The 26167-nt window shown below is 46.7% G+C and overlaps 1 protein-coding gene across 5 annotated transcripts in view; it reads right to left on the bottom strand.

Annotated features, from left to right (window-relative positions):
- The window catches only part of Lmpt (four and a half LIM domains protein limpet), a 316740-nt gene that overhangs the window by 237183 nt on the left and 53390 nt on the right, over positions 1–26167 (bottom strand). For 2 of the 5 annotated variants that reach the window (XM_071693232.1, XM_071693231.1), the window contains exon 2: positions 11429–12194. The exons of 2 other annotated variants lie outside the window; for them this stretch is intronic. In XM_071693232.1, the coding sequence (XP_071549333.1) occupies positions 11429–11523 (95 nt within the window). In that variant the 5' untranslated portion in view covers positions 11524–12194. Of the gene's footprint in view, positions 1–388; positions 513–11428; positions 12195–26167 lie in introns of those variants that run through there. One more of the 5 variants, XM_071693228.1, reaches the window with a different exon arrangement.

Raw genomic sequence — 26167 nt, 5'->3', positions numbered from 1 at the left:
TTCGGGAGCAGTTATCACTTAAACACCACTGTAACATCATGAACACCACTGTGATCATTTTACCGCCACTGTAACGCCTGTACAACATTAACTCCACCGTGATAACGCTATGACCACTGTAACGCCGTTGTAACATTACTAACACATCGGTGACATCATCACCACTGTAACATCCCCCCAACACCACTGAGATAACACCGTGACCACTGTAACACGAAGAGGAGAGCGTGGTAACACACACACACGAGGTTTCAGGCCACTATGGTCTGTGTGGCCAGTGTTACCAGCAGGGGGGGAGGGGGGGGGTATCGTGAGCATGACCAGCTCCCCCTCCGCCATCACCTTCCCCCCATGTTCTTTTTTCCCCCCTGGATGGCGACCACTGGACCTTCTTCACCGGTGGCACTGCAGATGACAAGACGTAGCTTGGCCCCCGCCAGGCACTGTGCCACTGGCCAAACTCAGGGTACACAGTAGGCAGCAGCGTGGCCCTGGTGAAGAGAGCAGCGTCGCCAACCTCACAGTATAACATACTGCCCACATATTCCTCTCAAGTTTTCGTGAGTTGGCAACCTCATGCCGGTGTTGCCAACTCGTACGTCAACCTGTTTCTTCCCACGACTTGAAATGATTCATTTACAAACCCTTCATCTCTCGCTCTGATCACCTTGCAGGAGCTGATAACTCCATAGTAGTGGACACAGATAACGTGTGGTCGAACCACCACGAGAGCAAGGTGTGGTCTGCCACGTGTAACCTGGTCTAATAACGTGATGCAAATGACACCTGCCAACTCTATGCTATAAGCTTGGGCCTCAGACATATTAGTGGCTATATCTTCCTTCCTATATACTTGGATACGGCCAAAATAATTCAATAAACGGCGGGTTTTTCGACTCATTAGTACAGCCTGCTCCCTCGGTGGTACAAACACACACTCTTGCTGAATATTTGTATGTTCATACATATACATACATACATAATGGACGTATATGTAATATAAATGATATACACATATGAATGTGATAATACCACAGGACATACTAACAGAAAATGATCACACATTTCTAAGGGTATATATATATATATATATATATATATATATATATATATATATATATATATATATATATATATATGATCGCCGTCTCCCACGTCAGCTGGGAAGAGCCAGGAAAAAGCGAAGAATGGCCACATCCGGTTCTATTTATTCTCTAACTGTCATGTGTAGTGAACTGAAGACACAGGTCCGTCCACGTCTCACACACCTTCCCATGGTTTTCATATATATATATATATATATATATATATATATATATATATATATATATATATATATATATATATATATATATATATATATATATATCGCATTATTCGTCATTTCCCGTGTTAGCGAGGTAGCGTTAAGAACAGAGGCCTGAGCCTTTGAGGGAATATCCTCACTTGGCCCCCACTTCTGTTCCTTCTTTTGGAAAACTAAAACTAAAAGGGGAGAATTTCCAGCCCCTCGCTCCCTTCCCTTTTAGTCGCCTTCTACGACACGCAGGGAATACGTGGGAAGTATTCTATCTCCCCTATCCCCAGGGATTATATATATATATATATATATATATATATATATATATATATATATATATATATATATATATATATATATATATATATTTATATGAGCTAATCAACCTATATTTAATATATCATCTCGCATTAATACCTTGGTGAAAACAAGCCAATTTCCGTTTTCTTTAGACATTTTCTGTTTACATTCTCAAGTTAGACCGGCGTAAGCCTCATGTGACTTTGTTGTGGTTGTCCTTTATATCCATGAATCGTATATATCTGTAATTATACATGCATTATAAAACAACAACAGAGGTACTCTCTCTCTCTCTCTCTCTCTCTCTCTCTCTCTCTCTCTCTCTCTCTCTCTCTCTCTCTCTCTCTCTCTCCCTTGCGTGTACGTGGTGGTGGTGGTGGTTCGTGCGTGTACGTGGTGGTTGTGGTGGTTCGTGCGTGTACGTGGTGGTGGTGGTGGTTCGTGCGTGTACGTGGTGGTGGTGGTGGTTCGTGCGTGTACGTGGTGGTGGTGGCTCGTGCGTGTACGTGGTGGTGGTGGTTCGTGCGTGTACGTGGTGGTGGTGGTGGTTCGTGCGTGTACGTGGTGGTTGTTCGTGCGTGTACGTGGTGGTGGTGGTTCGTGCGTGTACGTGGTGGTGGTGGTTCGTGCGTGTACGTGGTGGTGGTGGTTCGTGCGTGTACGTGGTGGTGGTGGTGGTTCGTGCGTGTACGTGGTGGTGGTGGTGGTTCGTGCGTGTACGTGGTGATGGTGGTTCGTGCGTGTACGTGGTGGTGGTGGTTCGTGCGTGTACGTGGTGGTGGTGGTTCATGCGTGTACGTGGTGGTGGTGGTTCATGCGTGTACGTTGTGGTGGTGGTTCGTGCGTGTACGTGGTGGTGGTGGTGGTTCGTGCGTGTACATGGTGGTAGTGGTGGTTCATGCGTGTACGTGGTGGTGGTGGTGGTTCGTGCGTGTACGTGGTGGTGGTGGTGGTTCGTGCGTGTACGTGGTGGTGGTGGTGGTTCATGCGTGTACGTGGTGGTAGTGGTTCGTGCGTGTACGTGGTGGTGGTGGTGGTTCGTGCGTGTACGTGGTGGTGGTGGTGGTTCGTGCGTGTACGTGGTGGTGGTGGTGGTTCGTGCGTGTACGTGGTGGTGGTGGTGGTTCATGCGTGTACGTGGTGGTAGTGGTTCGTGCGTGTACGTGGTGGTGGTGGTGGTGGTTCGTGCGTGTACGTGGTGGTAGTGGTTCGTGCGTGTACGTGGTGGTGGTGGTGGTTCGTGCGTGTACGTGGTGGTGGTGGTGGTTCGTGCGTGTACGTGGTGGTGGTTCGTGCGTGTACATGGTGGTGGTGGTAGTGGGTGATGGTGAGGTTCATGCCACCTCATCATCACCCACTTCACTCACACAACCCTCACACTTCCTAACACGAACCCCCCTCACAGGTCAGCTCTCCTTCGTGCATGACGGGCAGCCAGGGGCACTAGGCCGGGGGGGGGGGTCCACCTCCCCACGCGACGACGATGAAACCTACGTCAGGAGTGAGGCAGGAAACACGGGAAGGAACTGCCTACGTTTTCCTCCATCATCATACCACCTCTCCTTCTGACCCCCCCCCCCCCCCCCCCGCCCCAGGGTGAGCACCAGAGGGGATTAATTCCCCATCAAATTCCCCAGGAGGCGTGGTGGGGAAGCGGGCCACCCGCCGTGGGGGGGAGGCCAACGCTGCCAAACACACGATACAGATCCGCCCCAGATAATCCCCCGACGTCCAACCCACATTCCGTTTTCTGTAGTATTTTCACTTGACCTCTAATCCAAAACTTCAATCTCGTTTTCTATAAAAATTTATTATCTATATACTTTCGATTTATTCTGTAAACACCTGTCTCTACTTTTAGTACATTTCATATATATATATATATATATATATATATATATATATATATATATATATATATATATATATATATATATATATATATGAAATGTACTAAAAGTAGAGACAGGTGTTTACAGAATAAATGGAAAGTATATATATTCATCCTTTAATTCTACTTTTCTTCCTTCTTTCTGAAGATGATAATACAAGCGGGGGGTCCAGCCCTCTGTAACCCCTTCCTAAATGTCACACAAACAACGTAACATCAACTACATTAATCCCCCACCAACGATATGATACGCAAGACGCCACCAGCTTGCTTCTCTCTCTCTCTCTCTCTCTCTCTCTCTCTCTCTCTCTCTCCTGGCACTCTCCCTCGCCCTCCTGCTGACACCTGGCACTCCTCCTTATCGAGTGCCACTTGCCCATCGCTTCCCCTCAGATGGTGCCACTCAGGTCCAGTCCTAATGATGAGGAGCGACCAGGCTGTCGAGCGCGGCCCGCTCCCACCTGTATGAGAGAGAGAGAGAGAGAGAGAGAGAGAGAGAGAGAGAGAGAGAGAGAGAGAGAGAGAGAGAGAGAGAGAGAGAGAGAGAGAGAGAGAGAGAGAGATCGTTCATCTTTACGTGCACAAAGAGACAGAGTCTTATAAGTGAGGTTCCGCTTCTTAAAGATCTAACTCAATCCAGACTTCATATTTTGACCAAGGACACCCCGACCACTGGAGAAGGATATGGCCTTCATTCTGTCCACCGCGGGAGAGAGAAGAGTGAGGGGTGACCTGATCACAACCTGTACGCTCTTACACCAGACTGATGACGAAGAAAATGACAAGTTTTAAGAGAGACACAAGACTATACATCAGGGACCATAATAGGATAATAACCTGGACATTTATAGATAAAATATAGAAGTACTTTTATCCTGACTGAAGACCAGGATAATGTAGACAATAAAGATAACTTTACAATGTATGATTGACGCCACTGTAGAGATGGGGTCCTACGAGTGTACAACTCTCTCCCAATGTAGTATATAAATAGGTAATTACATACACACATGAAGGTAAGTTACCCATATAATACCATGAAGGTAAGTTACCCATATAATACCATGAAGGTAAGTTACCCATATAATACCATGAAGGTAAGTTACCCATATAATACCATGAAGGTAAGTTACCCATATAATACCATGAAGGTAAGTTACCCATATAATACCATGAAGGTAAGTTACCCATATAATACCATGAAGGTAAGTTACCCATATAATACCATGAAGGTAAGTTACCCATATAATACCATGAAGGTAAGTTACCCATATAATACCATGAAGGTAAGTTACCCATATAATACCATGAAGGTAAGTTACCCATATAATACCATGAAGGTAAGTTACCCATATAATACCATGAAGGTAAGTTACCCATATAATACCATGAAGGTTAGTTACCCATATAATACCATGAAGGTAAGTTACCCATATAATACCATGAAGGTAAGTTACCCATATAATACCATGAAGGTAAGTTACCCATATAATACCATGAAGGTAAGTTACCCATATAGCACCATGAAGGTAAGTTACCCACACAATATCATGAAGGTAAACTACATCAAAATACAGGAATACATCAATGAGGTTGATGAAATAAGTGTGAGTAGTTTTAGTGGAGTACAGCAGAGTGACCTGAATACATGGTTATCAGTAGTGGTTGTTACCTGGTGGCAAGCAACACACCTGATACACGACCACCACCTGGCACTTCCCTACACACACCCTGCCAACATGACGTTACAACTGCCACATTAATTAGAACACAGCCATCCCAGTACAGTGCTTAGTACAGTGCCAGGGTTGGTACAGTGCCGTGCCGGGGATAGTACAGTGCCGGGGATAGTACAGTGCCGGGATAGTACAGTGCAAGGGTTGGTACGGTGCCGTGCCGGGGATAGTACAGTGCCGGGGATAGTACAGCGTTACAGACACTAGCCACAATAAAGGAACAGATAATCTCCAGTAAAACATCACAGGTTACTACACCGTCACTCTGGTCACATACATTACTGCAGTCTCACGGCAGTGCCACAGTGCCAGCCAGCTAACAAGACAAGCTGCAGCTAACCACCAGCTAACAGGTGATTCTAACGAGCTAACACATCTAAGAATACATTACTGAGCCTTTGAGAGGCCAAACAACGGATGAACACTACTGGGAACGTCATATTATCAACATACGTTTGTGAGGCTCACATAATGTGTCGCCACAACCATATAACTTTGCTATACACATTATGTGATACATATCATCAATACATCATACAAACACAGGAAGGAAGACCTAAAATAAAAAATTACAATCCTAACTTACCTCTAATGTCCTTCCTCGTACAGAGCTGGCCTTAAACCAGAAAAAAAACCTCCCAAACTATAATTTATAACTTAGTAGAACAGAAGAAAATGGAAGTGTGTGTGCTTAATTGAAGACTCCATTTTCTGTAACCTCCCGTTTTCTAAATTACGACGCGAGACTAATATAATCCAATCTACTTCATCATCAAACAATGACCAGGCCGTACATGCTACAATAATCACGTACATACAATCATTATAATCAACGTTAAGATAATGTGCCTCCAGAGGGTAACCAGAGGTGTTAACCAGCCAACTGTGAGGGTGTACCTGTGTGTGTGTAGCTGGGGGGGGGGGGGGGGGTCTTCATGAGGGATGAATGAGGCCGTGCGTCATGAGGGATGAATGAGGCCGTGCGTCATGAGGGATGGATGAGGCCGTGCGTCATGAGGAATGAATGAGGCCGTGCGTCATGAGGGATGAATGAGGCAGTGCGTCATGAGGGATGAATGAGGCCGTGCGTCATGAGGGATGAATGAGGCAGTGCGTCATGAGAACTGTCCTTAACTTGGTTCATGAAGCAAGAACTATAATGGTGCATGACCAGGGGGGGGGGGGGGTAGGGATAACATCATCAACATGTGGATCATCATCTTATAATAATACATACAAGATCATTCCTATATATACATCACGTCCCTCTGATATACAACACCCTCGTATATAACTTCAGAGTAAAGTTAACACCCTCGTACATAACTTCAGGGTAAAGTTAACACCCTCGTACATAACTTCAGGGTAAAGTTAACACACTCGTACATAACTTCAGGGTAAAGTTAACACACTCGTACATAACTTCAGGGTAAAGTTAACACCCTCGTACATAACTTCAGGGTAAAGTTAACACCCTCGTACATAACTTCAGGGTAAAGTTAACACCCTCGTACATAACTTCAGGGTAAAGTTAACACACTCGTACATAACTTCAGGGTAAAGTTAACACACTCGTACATAACTTCAGGGTAAAGTTAACACCCTCGTACATAACTTCAGAGTAAAGTTAACACCCTCGAACATAACTTCAGGGTAAAGTTAACACCCTCGTACATAACTTCAGAGTAAAGTTAACACACTCGTACATAACTTCAGGGTAAAGTTAATACCCCGTGTAACTTAGAATGGAAGTTAATATCAAGGTATAATTTGTTTCAAGTTATCATCCCGCGTAACTTAACATGAAAGTTAACATTCATACAACACACACGAATACACGAATACAAACACACACACGGCCGGACACGCAGGGCACGAACCAACAACCACGGATCGTTCGTTCGTGCCAGTATTTCAACATGTTAATTTCTACTGACCTGAGCTCAGGTTAACATTCTACGTTGCTTAGGGATCCTTACCTGTGGACAAAAGAGAAACTTGTCAAAACTTATACAACAGATATAACAACTTCTTAATTATATGCAAAGTATGACAGGACTTGTTAGAAAATAAAATAATGAAATATATAAAACACCTGAAACATAATTCAAAATACATAAAACTGAAAGATATGTTACGAGTCGCAATACATGCAACACGTGACGTAAGAAGCAATACATGCAACACGTGACATAAGAAGCAATACATGCAACACGTGACGTAAGAAGCAATACATGCAACACGTGACATAAGAAGCAATACATGCAACACGTGACATAAGAAGCAATACATGCAACACGTGACATAAGAAGCAATACATGCAACACGTGACATAAGAAGCAATACATGCAACACGTGACGTAAGAAGCAATACATGCAACACGTGACATAAGAAGCAATACATGCAACACGTGACATAAGAAGCAATACATGCAACACGTGACATAAGAAGCAATACATGCAACACGTGACATAAGAAGCAATACATGCAACACGTGACATAAGAAGCAATACATGCAACACGTGACATAAGAAGCAATACATGCAACACGTGACATAAGAAGCAATACATGCAACACGTGACATAAGAAGCAATACTACAGGAAGTTTTACTGGGATAATTGTGTTGTTTAGTTCAAGTGTTACAATAATTCACAACCCAACCACTGTACAACAAACACATGGGAACTAAACTTGATATTAGGATGATCACATAACTGTATCTAATAATACTACTACTTTACTACTACTACTACTACTACTACTACTACTACTACTACTTTACTACTACTAGTACTACTACTTTACTACTACTACTACTACTACTACTACTACTACTACTTTACTACTACTACTACTACTACTTTACTACTACTACTTTACTACTACTACTACTACTATTACTACTACTTTACTACTACTTTACTGCTACTACTGTTACTTTACTACTACTAGCCTTACTACATCTACTATTACTTTCTTGGCGGGTGACTGCTCTCACAACACACAACGATCCGGTTAAGTGAGACTATGTACGATTAATCACGATCATCTGTGTACCGTCAGACATACATATAATTCAGCATGATTATCCGGGTGTCAATTAATCAGGATTATCCGGGTGTCAATTAATCAGGATTATCCGGGTGTCAATTAATCAGGATTATCCATAACTTGACTAATTAAGATAATCAGCCAACCACTCAATTTGAATCAAATGAGACTTGATTAGTCTGGTTCATCAGTAAGGTGATCAATGGCGCTAATCACCGGCCAGGTTAATCACCAGTCGACGATTATCTTAGGATGACAATCAAGATCATGAAGTCATGAGAGGCCGACCTGACACGGGTCAAGCTTGGTGGGGTCAGGTCATCCATCATCAACACATGTGGAACTGACAACACACAACTGCCACTGATGTGCGGGTCTTAGTGACCACCACACTGACGGGGAATGTAGTAGTACAGGAGGAGAGACAACACATGGAAGAACCTCCAAGCTTGGTGGTACAGTGGACGTGGGGAGGGAGGGAGGAGGGCCTTGTGGACGTGGGGAGGGAGGGAGGGAGGGAGGAGGGCCTTGTGGACGTGGGGAGGGAGGAGGGCCTTGTGGACGTGGGGAGGGAGGGAGGAGGGCCTCGTGGACGTGGGGAGGGAGGGAGGGAGGGAGGGAGGAGGGCCTTGTGGACGTGGAGAAGGAGGGAGAGAGGGAAGGGGAGAGGGAGAGAGGGAGGGAGTGATGAGGCAGGAGCCAGGTGTGCTGAGCGAGGGTGCTGGTGTGCAGGGGAGACACACAGGGAGGCAGGTGTGGAGGCCAGCCGCCCAGGTGATCATGATGCCTGGAGGACACACACACACACACACACACACACACACAGACACACACACACACACACACACACAAGGAGGCAACGACAAGACCAAGGACACACATGGCTCAGGCAACGACACAACACAACACTCATCATGGAGAGAGAGAGAGAGAGAGAGAGAGAGAGAGAGAGAGAGAGAGAGAGAGAGAGAGAGAGAGAGAGTTAATAATACCAGGGTCTTCCCCTCGTCTCTCCTACTGAGCCAGTTAAATATAACGACCGCCACACTGTAAATCAAAACAATTAACCCAACACAACACAACGACTCAACATGTGATCCTACGAAATACACATCTACGACAACCTTGCCTACATAACACTACATACCACCAACACCTTCCAACATGAACACACACACACACACACACAAGAACACGTCACAACAAACAAGGAAAGAAAACTGTCAGCGGGTTTCCCCGGCCGTTACCATGACGACGGCCGCCACGTAAACAAAGACATCCAAAGTCTGGAGTGTAAGCGTGACGTCACAGGGCCATCCTACCAATGGGCGTACAGACATGTACGTTTTCTGAGCAGTGATCTACCCACATAAACGAACTGTTTCAAAAATCTAAAATTAGCGTATGACGCGCGGCTAGACTGGTCCTGTGTACCTATGACGTCACGTGTGCACATGAAGACGTCCGTGATGTGTACATGTGTACATACTGCATGTACGTTGCTGAACCGTTCATGACGTGGGGTTAACACGTGACGTGCCAGGGCAAGGGCCCGGTCGTGTCATCTGATTGTTAACAACCGAACGACAATACGACCATTATCAACCTGGTTGGTACGATAATGTTACTACGAGTCTTGTGTCTCTTATACAGGACGACATGTCGGTGTAACTAGATATAAATATAAATGAATACGTTTGATAAATAATAACCAGAGAGAGAGAGAGGGGCACGACCCATGGTCACGGAAATATCTACGGATGACTGAACCCAGCCAGCCAGCCAGCCAGCCAGGGTAGGTAGTGTGGTGAACCTGCTGCTCACTACCCTCCCTCCCTCCCTCCCCTGACACACACACACACACACACACACACACGTGTCATGTATGGACACCACCACCAGGCCCCACACACGTCACCGTGGTTCGCCATGAACCCTTCACAAGCCCTGGTTCAGCCCAGTGACGGCACGTCGCCCCCCGTCAACCACACACCTCCAATTCGATCTATCCCTCTGCACGCCTCGCACCCTCCTGCATGTACGTCCTCTATTGAAGCAGGTAACTTACGATGGAAAATAATGAAATACTAATAAACAATGAATATGATCCATATTACAACGAATGATGTCATACAAAGGACAGGAATGGATAATATCCTTAATACTTCTGACATGATCATCATCATCATCATCATCATCATCATCATCATCATGACCTAACACGTAACTACAATGTTAATACATAATACAGGAGGGGAGGGCTCCCACCCTCTCACCTCCTCTAATGATAAATATCAAAAACAAAATTGAAAAAATATAACAATTCTAGCAATGACCTCAGCTGGACCCTGGGACACAGGTATGCCCTGACCCCTGGGATAATTGCCCTGACCCCTGGGATAATTGCCCTGACCCCTGGGATAATTCTGCCCTGACCCCTGGGATAATTGCCCTGACCCCTGGGATAATTCTGCCCTGACCCCTGGGATAATTGCCCTGACCCCTGGGATAATTCTGCCCTGACCCCTGGGATAATTCTGCCCTGACCCCTGGGATAATTCTGCCCTGACCCCTGGGATATTAGTATGATAACGACAGACTGATGACTCCAGTGGTGCGAAGGTCTCTCTCTCTCTCTCTCTCTCTCTCTCTCTCTCTCTCTCTCTCTCTCTCTCTCTCTCTCTCTCTCTCTCTCTCTCTCTCTCGGCTCATTACAAAAATAGTCGTTCTTCGCTACGTTGTTAACAATGTTGCCACGCTTACAGTTGACAGTGTTGCCACGCTTACAGTTGACAGTGTTGCCACGCTTACAGTTAAAGATGGTGCCACGCTTATAGTAAACAGAGTTGCCATGCTTACAGTAGACAGTGTTGCCATGCTCATGGTGTTCCCCTCATTCCATAAGTTACAAAATTATTGTTCATGAGTTACAGGAACCTGACCTCCCAGGACCGGCCACTCCGGAGCCTAGTACTTAACCTTGAAAAAACTTCCCAGTGATTAAACTTTAAAACGGCTTCCACAGACGAAGGCTTTTAACCTTCAATATGAAGGCATTTCTCCGGCTGTCAGGTCCACCAGTCAGTCGTGCTGACCACAGGAGAACAACACTATCATAGAAAACGTTAGTGTGGGTTGTTGACTTACCTTCTCCTGGAGCGACACATCTTGCATGTGATCCTGGGGGAGTGTAGTGAGGGCTGGCGGCAGGAGGCGCACCTTAACATCTTCTCAACCGTCATAGTTCAGCTGGTGCACACCACCTGCCTGCCTCTCCTGCGGCCACCCTCCACTACTGACCAGCTGGGATGGCCATCTTCCGTCACCCACCGGTAACACACGACGCCCCGCCCCCCCCCACTATACTCCCCAGCTGGCTACTCCCCACAAAACACTTATAAAGTTCAACACTTTACACTTCCATCTTGGTGAAACTTGTTTCCAAAGTGGCAGTGTAACGCTTCACCCTGCCATGTGAGCCAGGGTGTTCCCAGACAGTGCGGTGGTCAGGTTAGGTCAGGTCAGGTCACCGTAACAACACTCGTGTCATGCACATGACACTGTCATCTCTCATGAGGTCTAGCAGCACATCAGCCCTTCCTGCAGGACCTTAAGGGCAGCGTCCGGCAATGCTGTCACAATGTTTGCCGACCATGTTATCAACGTTTACCTCACACCACTACACTGATATCGTCATACACTTGCCTCTGTGAACTGGGCCAGTCTCCTACGTGTATCCTGCTGATGTCCAATACCTCCTCACTCCAGGATATCGTGGGTCTGTGGTTGTATATTTTCGTCGTGTGTAATGTTCTCAAACACAACACCAACTTCCCTGTACGTGCAACACTCCATCACCGACGCTTACGTCATACGTGCACTTCGTGGAACACAGTGTCTCTAGACAGCGACACTGGTCAACACAACACACAACAGAATATGTATTATCTTGTATAACTTAATACGTTATCTAATATTACATCAACCATTACTCTCAGCCACCATAGTTCACATATCCGCTAATTTAACCAACATTATACTTCTTTTCGTGAAGTGTGAAGTTTATCATTGTAATCTATATTGACATCAAAGATGCCACCACGTGAAATGAAATGTTCCTGTCTTCTATATACATGTTGCCAACATCAGGAAGATTGTGTTCATACTATCTTAATACTCTTGTTGGTAGGGTTCGAACCCCAAGGAGCACACACGCACACACACACACACACACACACACACACACACACACGTCCACCTCGGATATTCACATTATCATCATGTCTTGACGCACTCATACCATCATAGTGAGACGACTAAGAACAAAACCACAGTCATTACGGTCTGTGTGTGTGTGTGTGTGTGTGTGTGTGTGTGTGTGTGTGTGTGTGTGTGCGTGACCCCTGGCCCTGGCACAGGCCCCCAGAGCTTGGCACCAGCCACCTGGGGAGGCACCTGCTGGCTACACATATGTCATTACACCAAGACTTTTCTTTCTCTCTTTCCTTCATCCTGCCACTGTGTGTGTGTGTGTGTGTGTGTGTGTGTGTGTGTGTGTGTGTGTGTGTAATATATGTAGAGGAAGTTCTTTACTCCTGTCTCCTTAACTGCTCCACTATACATGTGTCTTATGTTAACCTACTCGGTGTAACGCCATCATCTTCTCAACACCAATTTTTGATTTGAAACTCTCTTTATTTTCATATTCAAGTTTTTATTTATTTGTTTAAATACTAAGTTTATTTCTTTAACAGTTTAACTTTGTTGGTCATTTTATGACATAAGTACTATCTATTGTGGCATCTGGCAGAGATTACATCATTACAAATATCAGACATAAACAATGTAACTGCGTTATCCAGATCATGTTCTTCATTTACTGACATTTATCATATCTTTATCAAAGACGAATCTTGAGTAAGGTAATTCCTAACATCTGTAATATAGACAAAGTCTTCTCCGCTTCAGTATTTGTCTCTATATATTTCACAATAAATATTTGGAACACGAATTTTATATATAATTCAAGACCTGTAATTACTCCAATGATTACATGGATATATAATCAGATTACGTTGGTTCGACACATGATCAAATCTGATTACATTTCTATGAAAGTCAAGATGTGACTATCTTGATTATCATTTTTGTTTTCTTATACAACATCTGTATGACACTCGCCTAATACCTCAGCAAGTGTCACAAAGGAAGATTAAAAATACGACGAGAAACATTTGATACCTCAGCCCACGAGACAACACGGGACGGAAACACACACACACACACACACACACACACACACTATCATAATTTCCTTATGTATTGGTATTCATATTTTGTCACAGTCCTGAGGTGTAGGTGAGGTGGTGGCCAGCCATGATCATGATGACATACGAACACGACAGTGAGGGTCGCCATCTATGGAGGCAGGTTGGTTGGTGTGAGGGAATGGAGGAAAAATGGTAAACAGAAGGTTGTAAATCAGACCCGCATGACATGTGTAAATGATGGAGAGTGTGTGTCGAAGATCTATTAAATGTCGGCGAGGCGAGAGTTGGCGCGGAAATAACCGAGGTGGGTCTGGGAGGCGGGCAACCCACCGCTGCTCCACCTGTGCCGGCTACATCAACAGCAAAAAGAAAATGGGATGTGGGAGTCATCTCAATGAGAGGTGGTGAAGGAATACAAGACAGACAGACTCACACATTATGACCGCCCCCAACCATGCTCTGCCTCGGGGCTCAATCACGGGTTTAAATGTACATACGTTAATGCAGGGGGAAAATAAGCCAGAACAATGTATTAATGTCTTCATTACTTCAACGTAAAAAAAAAAAAATGGCAAACTGGCCTCAAAAAAAGGGATGATGAGAAAGACTTGAGCGTAAGATATGATTCCTGAAGATAGACAAGTGGCGATGACCCAGGTAAGTCTGATGCCAAGTTCAAGATAGTGTTATAATGTGGTTAAATATAAGACATGATGCACAAGATCGTACACATGGTCACTACAGTCGTACACATGTTTACTACAATCGTACACATGGTCACTACAGTCGTACACATGGTCACTACAGTCGTACACATGGTCACTACAGTCGTATACATGGTCACTACAGTGTATATGAGTCGTGCTACCTTCGTGATCAAGGGCGGGGCCCTCGTACTCACAGGATGATGCTGGTGTATGCAGATAACTCCCTTAAATTGACAACAACAGAACATTACTGAGTAAACACTTCAGATGGTCTGGGTGGGTGGGTGTTCATCGTACACGCTGCCAGCCACAAAGCGCAAGTGGACGACACAGTAAGACCGTCACGTCAGAGTGACGATGAGTTTGTGGAAAATCTTACAGAAAAAAAGAATGTTGAAAGTCGATATGATAAAGAGAACAGTTTAATGTGAGGGAAGACTAACACGATATCATGTGTCTCAAGGAAATGTTGACGAAAGTTTAATGATTCAAAACATTAGACAAATCGTCAACGGTTCCAGAGTTTGAATGTCTTTAATTTATGATCAATAAATATTAATGAGGCGAGAGATAATGAGGTGAGGTTGACGACCTGGCAGGGCGAATGTGTAGCTACTGGTGTAACCAAGAGACGTGTGATGTACCAAGGCGTCTCCCAGTGCTGGGACCCAACCATGTATCCCAGTGCTGGGACCCAACCATGTATCCCAGTGCTGGGACCCAACCATGTGTCCCAGTGCTGGGACCCAACGATGTATCCCAGTGCTGGGACCCAACCATGTATCCCAGTGCTGGGACCCAACCATGTATCCCAGTGCTGGGACCCAACCATGTGTCCCAGTGCTGGGACCCAACGATGTATCCCAGTGCTGGGACCCAACGATGTATCCCAGTGCTGGGACCCAACCATGTATCCCAGTGCTGGGACCCAACCATGTATCCCAGTGCTGGGAACCAACCATGTGTCCCAGTGCTAGGACCCAACCATGTGTCCCAGTGCTGGGACCCAGCGATGTATCCCAGTGCTGGGACCCAACCATGTGTCCCAGTGCTAAGACCACGTGACCCGGGTGATGTGATCCAGCCAGAGCCCCTGGGCGCAGGTGTGGCGCATGTAGGCAGAGTGGGCCTCCAGGGTGACATGACCGGCTGAGTGAGGTGAGCAGAGATGTGTTTAATGAGGTGAGGAATGAGGCAATGGCAGCGTGATGGGGCAGGTGTCCCCCATAACCTTTGAAGTTGAGAGTCATGAGCGCCATGAGGCGATGAGACAAGACCCAAGTGGCTGGTGAAGAAGATGGAAGGTGGAGAGGTTTGTCAGGTGCTGGAGAGACGGTCACACTCACAGCCTGCTGGGACACACACACACACACACACACACACACACACACACACACAGTACCTACACCCGCTACACACCCACGTTACACTCAGGACGCTATTACTCACACACACACACTACCTACACCTGAGGTCGCTGACATGACGTGTATACCTCCCTACACACACACACACACACACACACACACGCACACACACGTGGCAGCTTGTCTCACGTGAAGACGACGGCAGGACACAAACTGCTGCAGTGAGGCAGACCCAAGTGATCCATAGCGACGCACGAACTTGGCCATGGATGGGCCAGACGGTGCCACGCCTGATATGCTACATCAATAACATCAAAGACTTCCTCAATGACCTCTTATCTGTCAGTTTTACTGGTGATAACGTCAACGATCAATCAACTAATTATAATGCTGGCACGTTATCTACCCTCGCTTAACTACAATAAACAGACAAGAAACACAGAGAAAACTGACGGTAAATCTGTGCTGGATGTATCTCGTCTTCCCTGGTCACTCATGACACACCTTCGCTGGGATCTTATCTCATCCCAACACGGATAACTGCAAGTATATATATATATATATATATATATATATATATATATATATATATATATATATATATATATATATATGCCAAGGAGGTATAACCACAGCAGGGTTCAGGAGAGACACTGGCCAGTCGACGCAGGTGAGGGATGTTATCCCAGCTGCACACGAGCAAGGTGCCACCACGCTGACCCAGACGACCGTACCGTGGAGAACAACGGTTCACATCAACACCGTAGGTCACCTCACCACACTGCACGGGTCACACACACACACACACACACACACACACACACACACACACACACCTGAGTGTCTGGGTTGCACAAACATGTGACTGTGACACACAGACAAGTGTGAGGCAGTGACAGTCTGTTGTGCTGGCACCTTGCTGACAGTTTGGGTTACCAGTCTACTTCCAACAGTCAGATCCTACGACCAACCAGCCGACGCCACACACTCACTCTCCCCGGACAGTCACACTCAGCCCCTCAGGCCAGGAGGTCACGCATCAAGTGGGACAAAATATGTTTCAAATACCAGCAACACACGGAAGACGGACGCCTAGTGTGGCGTGAAGCCGCCCCCTCATACGAGAGAGAGAGAGAGAGAGAGAGAGAGAGAGAGAGAGAGAGAGAGAGAGAGAGAGAGAGAGAGAGAGAGAGAGAGAGAGAGAGAGAGAGAGCAAACTCACATGTGACTGTTATACAGGACATGTGAGGAGTAGAGAGAGAAGGAGGAGCGTCGTCCCGGATGCTCCTCACCTCCACACACATTATGACCCAACACCAGGGGGATGACCAATCTTGCCTCTCCCTCACGCCACACTTGACCCACCAAATGCTAACAACGACGAGGTCAACCTTGAATCACTTGTAGTGCACATGTGTGTGTGTGTGTGTGTGTGTGTGTGTGTGTGTGTGTGTGTGTGTGTGTGTGTAGCCTGGCGTGAGACCATGATCCAGGATGGGTCAGGTCACAGCGTCATCATGTTGACCTGTGAGGGATAAACACACAATGTGGCCCTGGGGACCAGGTCAACCTAACCTAACCTACACAATCTGCCACAAGCGACAGGGGCGATGACACCATTAAGACTGTAAATGAATTAGCTTTTATAATCCAACAAGGAAACGCACTTTATGTCCGCCAGATTTATAGCTGTATGTGTGTGTCTGCCTGTGTGAGATATGAACGAGTCTCCCTACATATATCTACCTCTGTCTGTACGTGACACACACACACACACACACACACACACAACATCTCGACCTACATAGGGACAACAGCGGGAAACAGCGATTAAGTATAATAATATAAATCGTAAATATAATCCAATACAATAAGGGTGACTGTATAAACTGCTTGTATCTGTATGATTCTCTGTTAAGTGTAGTCTCACAACAGCCACCTGCCCTGGGTCATCCAACTGCCCTGGGTCATCCACCTGCCCTGGGTCATCCACCTGCCCTGGGTCATCCACCTGACCAGGGTCATCCACCTGCCCTGGGTCATCCACCGGCCCTGGGTCATCCACCTGCCCTGGGTCATCCACCGGCCCTGGGTCATCCACCTGCCCTGGGTCATCCACCGGCCCTGGGTCATCCCTGACTTTCCCATTCAACACAATTTACTGACACATTTCCTGCCACATCTCAAGCTGCCACTCTCCATTATAAATCTACCTTCACTTGGCAAATTAGTTTAGAGAACTTGACATAAAAAATGTTACATAACGGTACTTAACATTTGGCCACCAGACGAAGTTGTGAGTACATCATGCATGTGAAGATGATGGTGTGTGTGTGTGTGTGTGTGTGTGTGTGTGTGTGTGTGTGTGTGTGTGTGACTGTACGTATGTATATGTATACAGCATTCATGACTGCCTGGTCTTAGCTACATGTAACGCTGATCAGTAACGTGCACACATGAATCTAACACACTGACCCAGACGAGTGTAGTTCTCAACCCAGGCGGCCATCTTGGATGTCGTCACGATCACCCCCCCCCCCCCCCCACACCCAGCCAGTGTGGACACAATCGCTGGTTGTTTCTGATGATCATTAACATGAAACACGTTGACGTGATCCGTAGTATTATTCTGACGACAAACATTCCCGGGTTAACAAGACGACGGGTCCTTCTGGATCTATAACAACAACAACAACAACAACACAGTCGTTCACTGTGTATACATCAAGTCTTCACAAAGTTGTATAAAAAGGCAGTGATTCCGGTGTCTCTGGGAATGGATGTGTGCGAGCGAGCCAGGTGGCTGACCAAGTGTTAGCTAACCGTTGAGCCGCAGAGACAGGAGGCAACCACGGCCGAAGGCTTCCAGGGCCTCCGTTTTCTATTACAGTAAACAAGACACGGAAGAGTTACCACCCCGCACACACCTCTCTACTCCCTCTGGTCTTATAGACGTCTAACCTAATATTCAACACAAGCCATCTATCTGGCGGAAGCTGCCTCAGACATCACTGAGATAAACAGAACTATCATGAAACATGACCGAGTTCTCACTGCACAACATGATCAATACCTGGTCAGGACGAGACCTAACCTCACTGGGCAGGAGCTTGACCCAACCTGACACCTTACTGTAGACTGGAACTTGTCAATATAAACTTCCCTCACTGTAATGACATATGTTGGTCCACGGTGAAGCTAAACTTACTCTAGTGAACAGCTTAACACGTCATAACCAGTTGTGAAACATCATAACACATTTACAACTCGTTGTAACACGGTACAACACGCGACACTCACCATCTTGTCTTGCTGAACAAACCACAACATCTTAACAACTTGTCCAAACATGTTTTGACTTCGTTAAGCAAATGACCCATGATGTCATTTTTTGTGGCTTTGTGTCACACGTCATCCCACATGTTGTAAAACACAGTGACGCTCACCACATAAGGGAAGGCAGTCGGGCCAGCGGGGTGTCGTCAGCTACGCTAACTTGACAGCTAAAGTTCTGCTTATTTGACACTTGACGAGGATGAGGGAAACGCTGAGCTGACAACTAGAAATCTCATGACAGGTAAATATATACGTCCAACTCACACACACACAAATGTAGCATAAAACAAGTAGAAAGAAAATCTAAATTACAAGATATATATATATATATATATATATATATATATATATATATATATATATATATATATATATATATATATATATATAATTTCGTTCTAATATCATTAACAAACTATTGTGTTAATTCCAGAAGGAAGTTTGTACTTTCCATTAGAAGTATGATGGAAGTTGCAAGTTACAGAATAATACAAACTGGTAATTCGTGAGGTGAGCCACAATATTCCCCCGCCACTCTGGACTTGACTTCGCCGACTGACGAAGATGCAGCCTCGCTGTGTAACCTTGAGGAGGCAGAGTCCGGTAACACCACTGACAGCACCTAACACGGTAGACAAGCGACGGTGACGAAGACACAAGACGCCATCTTTCCGCGGGCAAGAATCAGCTCACAAGAAAAACGTGAAGCAACTGAGGAAAACGTGAGCAACATGTCAACACGACTCAACTACCACAACCATGACCACAGGTGGTTGACGACTGTGTCACCGAGGTCAATATAGTGTTACCCAAGACCTCATTAATCACGTGTATTTGCCTCTCATTTTCGGCCACAGTCAGACAATGATGGAGGGACATACAAGAGGCTTACATACAGCGTACACATTCGTCTTGCTCCGGCGACCAGGAGGAGGAGGAGGAGGAGGCAAGAAGCCAGACATGAGGTAATTTACCACCCTACCACCACTCATCACCGAGGCCAGACACTAACGAGAAACAAATATTCTTTTCTAACATCTTTTCATCCTCGTCTGCTCAGGTGACCCAAATAGTACTCACATATTAATCATGACATCCAGACCACAACAATGAGAGGTACGCCATCATCTGGGTCAGGATACACGTCCCATGTTGGTCAAGACTTGTTGCCGGGTGTGGGAGGAGGAGCTGCCTCCCAGGGGCGTGTGTAGCCCCGGTCTGGGTCATCTGCTGCTGCTGTACTCATCAGCAATCAAGTGTGACACTGTCCAACCCGACGGCACACACGGGTCAGCTGCGTTACCACGGTAACGTATTTCATCACTTGATAAACCGTGGTGAAGGAAAACCATTGCGCGGTGACGTACAGCGGTGGAGCTTGAGGGAATATAACGTAACACGAAACATGAAGGACGGTATAGTACGTGGCGATGACAATAACAAGTCAGGTTGAGGTCATCAATAAAGTGTGGCGGGAGTCAAGATCTACGACTATATACTTCAAGATAACAACTGGAGATAAAAAATAATAATTTATCTCGGCAAAAAGATGATGAAGTGAAATGCTGGGATATACGACGCACAACCTACATCCCCTCTGTAAACCACACAAAACATGAGGAAAATATACCTACTACCTGAAGTGGGGAAAGTATACCTACTACCTGAAGTGGGGAAAGTATACCTACTACCTGAAGTGGGGAAAGTATACCTACTACCTGAAGTGGATACAATAATTATCACAAGACAGAAGGCTGAGAACGTTCCCAACTGTGGTTAAGAACATTAGCTGTAATAACCAATATTGACGTGATCACTTAACACCACAAGAACAATAGTTCCACCTTCATACGGCAGGACCCTCACTACACTGGCACGACCTCTGACCTGACCCATCAAAGGTTAGACCGTTACATCCGAGTCGCCCCGTGGTGATTAACAGTCGTGTAGTCGTGGTCAGGTCATGCCGTCGTGGTCAGGTCATGCCGTCGTGGTCAGGTCATGCCGTCGTGGTCAAGTTGAAGCTGATCATAAACAAATCACGTGTCCGGGTATAAAGGACATACGTGTGGGGGCAATGGTTGTTGGCCAGGCCAGGTGTAGCAGAGCGAGGTTCTGCACCACGTACACACATGAGGCCACAGTTATTTCTGATGTTCGTAACACATTTGCCAGGAGAACCTGAATCATAGAGGGAGTATGTCTGCTGATGATGCCATGGTTATGAATGCAACCACCATCACCACCACCACATGCAACCACCACCATCACCACCACCACATGCAACCACCATCACCACCACATGCAACCACCATCACCACCACCACATGCAACCACCACCACACCACCACATGCAACCACCACCATCACCACCACATGCAACCACCATCACCACCACCACATGCAACCACCACCATCACACCACCACATGCAACCACCATCACCACCACCACATGCAACCACCACCATCACCACCACCACATGCAACCACCACCACACCACCACATGCAACCACCATCACCACCACCACATGCAACCACCATCACCACCACCACATGCAACCACCACCACACCACCACATGCAACCACCACCATCACCACCACATGCAACCACCATCACCACCACCACATGCAACCACCACCATCACCACCCACATGCAACCACCATCACCACCACCACATGCAACCACCATCACCACCATCACACGCACCACCACCATCACCCACCACATGCAACCACCATCACCACCACATGCAACCACCACCATCAGCAACCACCACCATCATCACCACCACATGCAACCACCACCATCACCAACACATGCAACCACCATCACCACCACCACACGCAACCACCACCATCACCACCACATGCAACCACCATCACCACCACCACATGCAACCACCACCATCACCACCACATGCAACCACCATCACCACCACCACATGCAACCACCACCACCAACACATGCAACCACCATCACCACCACCACATGCAACCACCACCATCACCACCACATGCAACCACCATCACCACCACCACACGCAACCACCACCACCAACACATGCAACCACCATCACCACCACCACATGCAACCACCATCACCACCACCACCACATGCAACCACCATCACCACCACCACATGCAACCACCACCATCACCACCACCACACGCAACCACCACCACCATCACCACCACATGCAACCACCATCATCACCACATGCAACATCACCACCACCACACGCAACCACCACCACCACCACACATGCAACCACCACCACCACCACCACATGCAACCACCATCACCACCACCACCACATGCAACCACCATCACCATCACCACCACATGCAACCACCACCATCACCACCACCACACGCAACCACCACCACCATCACCACCACATGCAACCACCATCATCACCACCACATGCAACCACCACCATCACCAACACATGCAGCCACCACCACCACCACCACCACACGCAACCACCACCATCACCACCACATGCAACCACCACCACCACCACCACACGCAACCACCACCATCACCACCACATGCAACTCCGGAGTCAGTCAAGAAGACAATAATCATAAAAGAAGCGAAGTCAACTTTGCCGAGTTTATCTACAAGCAGAGCTGGAGACAATACAACGCAGGACGCATCCATGACACAACTTCCTTGCCCAACTTCAAGACACCACAGGAGGTACGAGGGAAGTGTAGGGAGGGAGGAGGAAGGTGAGGAAGACTGTGGACCTCACCCACACAGAGGTGCTGCCTGGTACAACCTCACCCATGAGCGATGTATCTGCAGAACACGGGAGCATTCCAGTCCACCAACGACACACATATGTCAGGATGATAACATAAAGACCCAGGACTGTAGAACTCTCTCTCTCTCTCTCTCTCTCTCTCTCTCTCTCTCTCTCTCTCTCTCTCTCTCTCTCTCTCTCTCTCTCTCTCTCCTGACGCAGTACAGCGACCCAGAGCAGCTGTACACTGCTACTCAGGTGACGGTAACGTACTGATATTATAGGGTTATTCAGTCCCAGGGTCATGGGCCCACTGCTGTTCTTGGCGCACGTGTGTGTGTGTGTGTGTGTGTGTGTGTGTGTGTGTGTGTGTGTGTGTGTGTGTGTGTGTGTGTGTGTATCATGGACAGGACTCGTATGTTTGCAGATGATGCCAAGATTATGGGAGAAGTCAAGAATGATAATTACTGCATCATCAGTTTACAGTGAGACCTGCACACACTTCAAAGCTGGTCTGGCAAATGGATGGTGAAACTGAATATGAGGAAGTGTAACCTAATGAAGATGGGAGACAGTGAAAGAAGGCCTCACTTCAATCGCTGCTTTCATCAGGGGAAGAAACTACAGGAATACACCAGTGTGAAAGATCTGGGGATCAACACAGTGTTGAACCTGTCCACACACCTACCGTGTACATCAGTAGTATTTTGAGAGTGGCTAACAATTTGTATGTGGCTCAATACCTGTTGATCAACTCTTCAGCACATACATCACACCATTGCTGGCTTACGCCCTCAGGGTTGGTCAGGAGGCACAACCACCTCACTGTGACGTGCCACAGTAGAACAAACAAGTGAAGATGCTGAGCACCAGGGGCCGGTCGGGGCCAACATATCTACCCACCATCGAGAACAGACGAGACGCGACACCTGCCACCTGGCGGCGTCACGTGACGCAACCAGTTACATGTTGACAATGAGGCACCACAGTGACCTGACCCCACCATGCTGCTGGCCTGGGCTGGTCAGGTCAGGTGGCTCAATACAAAGGACATAAAGTTGTTGTTGTGTTTTCTTAAGAGGATAATGTATAACTGCATCAACTGAAAAACGTAAAAGTTAGCAGTATAGAAATATCTAAAGTTTACTTCACGAGGAAGAAAGTTCAAGAGATGAGGATCCACGAGTGTAAGACTCCCTCCCCCGGACAGTACAACTACGTCATCATAAATATAGAAGACATATACACGCAGGGATGGCGGTGCTGTACGGCGGGGTGGCGCCAGGAATGGATGAAGACAAGCAAGTATGAATATGTAAACGTGTCTATATATCTATCTATTTACATACACACACACACACACACACACACATATATATATATATATATATATATATATATATATATATATATATATATGTGTGTGTGTGTGTGTGTGTGTGAATGGATATCTCTCTTCCTCTGTTTCCTGGCGCTACTTCGTTAACGCAGGAAGCGGCGATCAAGCAACAACAAAAAATTCAATCAATACAGAAATCAATGTATATTCTTGTTAGCCCTGCCTCCTCCCCCTCCTTCCTTCAATGCATTCCCTTCACCCGGTGTTAACCACATAATGACCCTGACTTAATAACCCCGACCACCACGTCAGCCACAAACTCTCCTACTGCGCCCTAACGTGACCCCGATCAGGGACAAACCCCCCCCAACCCCCCTCAACCTAACCTAACCATCACAGATGGTTGCTTAACACCATAACCTAACCTAACCTAACCTAACCATCACAGATGGTTGCTTAACACCATAATTTAAACAAACCATCAGCTGATTACTAGAGTAATGTAAACAAAGCAGAAATAGATGGTGTAAACAGGTTCCAACGGCCAGGTTACACCAGCCGGCTATACCCACGTCTATATTGAGCCTTACCTTGCTATATACACCAGCCGGCTATACACACGTCCACCTCATATCTTAGCTCTAGCCATTGTACTCACATCCGCACCCCCCTCATACCTCACCTCACAGCGATACTTAGCACTGTAAACTCATGTATCCATCATCCCTCACAGGTTAGGTCTAGCCGCTGTAAACTCACAGACTCATCACCCTATAACTCACCTCTAGCCGCTGTAAACTCACAGACTCATCACCCTATAACTCACCTCTAGCCGCTGTAAACTCACATACCCAACACCTCTTCCCTCACAGCTCGACCGGCCACTTACCAACATCTCATCATCCATTCCATCTCCTCCATTAAACACACGACGTAAATATTTCACATATCTGAGACCCCTCTCTACCCCCGGAGGCCGTTCACATGACCCGATCTTCCCCGAGAAGCATAACAGCATTATCTTCCTCCTGACCTCTTTATACTCACGTGGAAATATAGTCTCCACCGAGAACAGCATGAACAACGTGGAGAACAACGTGAACATTGTGGAGAACAGCATGAACAACGTGGAGAACAACGTGAACATTGTGGAGAACAGCATGAACAACGTGGAGAACAACGTGAACATTGTGGAGAACAGCATGAACAACGTGGAGAACTACGTGAACATTGTGGAGAACAGTTCATATACCTTGAGTGGCTCCTCTTCCACCTCTCCCTGAGCGGAGTGAACCCGCCTTCCGCCTCACTAACTCATCTCTCACATCGTCCCTGTCTCTCCCTCATGCTGACCCTCCATCTTCTACAGGTACAGTACGGGTCACTACTCTCGTCAGCAGTGTGCCGGCGTCTCGTCCACTAAGCCCTTGACCCGTGATACATAACTGGCTGCTGCTTCCCACACTTCCAGTTTGGAGACCCGCCACACTGGGATGAACCGTTATCATATCCACTTCTTTCCTCGCACAGTGAACTTTTGCAAATCGTCTTCCTACAAACTGTCTGTCTTGACGGCTCGAGTGTACACAAACACCTGCACAACTACAGCACCTCCCACACTTCTCCAGGCCGATGTCAGCACATCATAATCTCACAAAATAAACCTTCCACGTATTGTATAGTCTCAGAACGTCAGGGGACTTCCTTCAAGGTCTGGGGTGGGGGAAGAGGTTATAGATATTCATATTCCCCCACCAGTGTGACTCAGCCAACCACATCACCTCAGATGACTGAGCCATAGACGGAAAATCCTCACTTGGCTCCCGTCTCTGGGAGGATTTCCAGCCCCCTTCGATCACCCCTTTTGGTCGCCTTCGACGAGACGCAGGGAATACGTGGGTAGTATGGCAAAGTCTCTGATATATACATCCTCACATAATAATGTTCGTATGTGTGAGAGAGAGAGAGAGAGAGAGAGAGAGAGAGAGAGAGAGAGAGAGAGAGAGAGAGAGAGAGAGAGAGAGAGAGAGAGAGAGTATCAGACATGACAACAGCAAGATATAGGGAGGTAAGCAAGAACACATGATGTTTACAGACGAGGCCAACCTCAGGAA

Source organism: Panulirus ornatus, chromosome 55 (genome assembly GCF_036320965.1).
Source record: "Panulirus ornatus isolate Po-2019 chromosome 55, ASM3632096v1, whole genome shotgun sequence".
Classification (NCBI taxonomy): Eukaryota; Metazoa; Arthropoda; class Malacostraca; order Decapoda; family Palinuridae; genus Panulirus; species Panulirus ornatus.
This window is presented reverse-complemented; position numbering and strand designations above follow the sequence as displayed.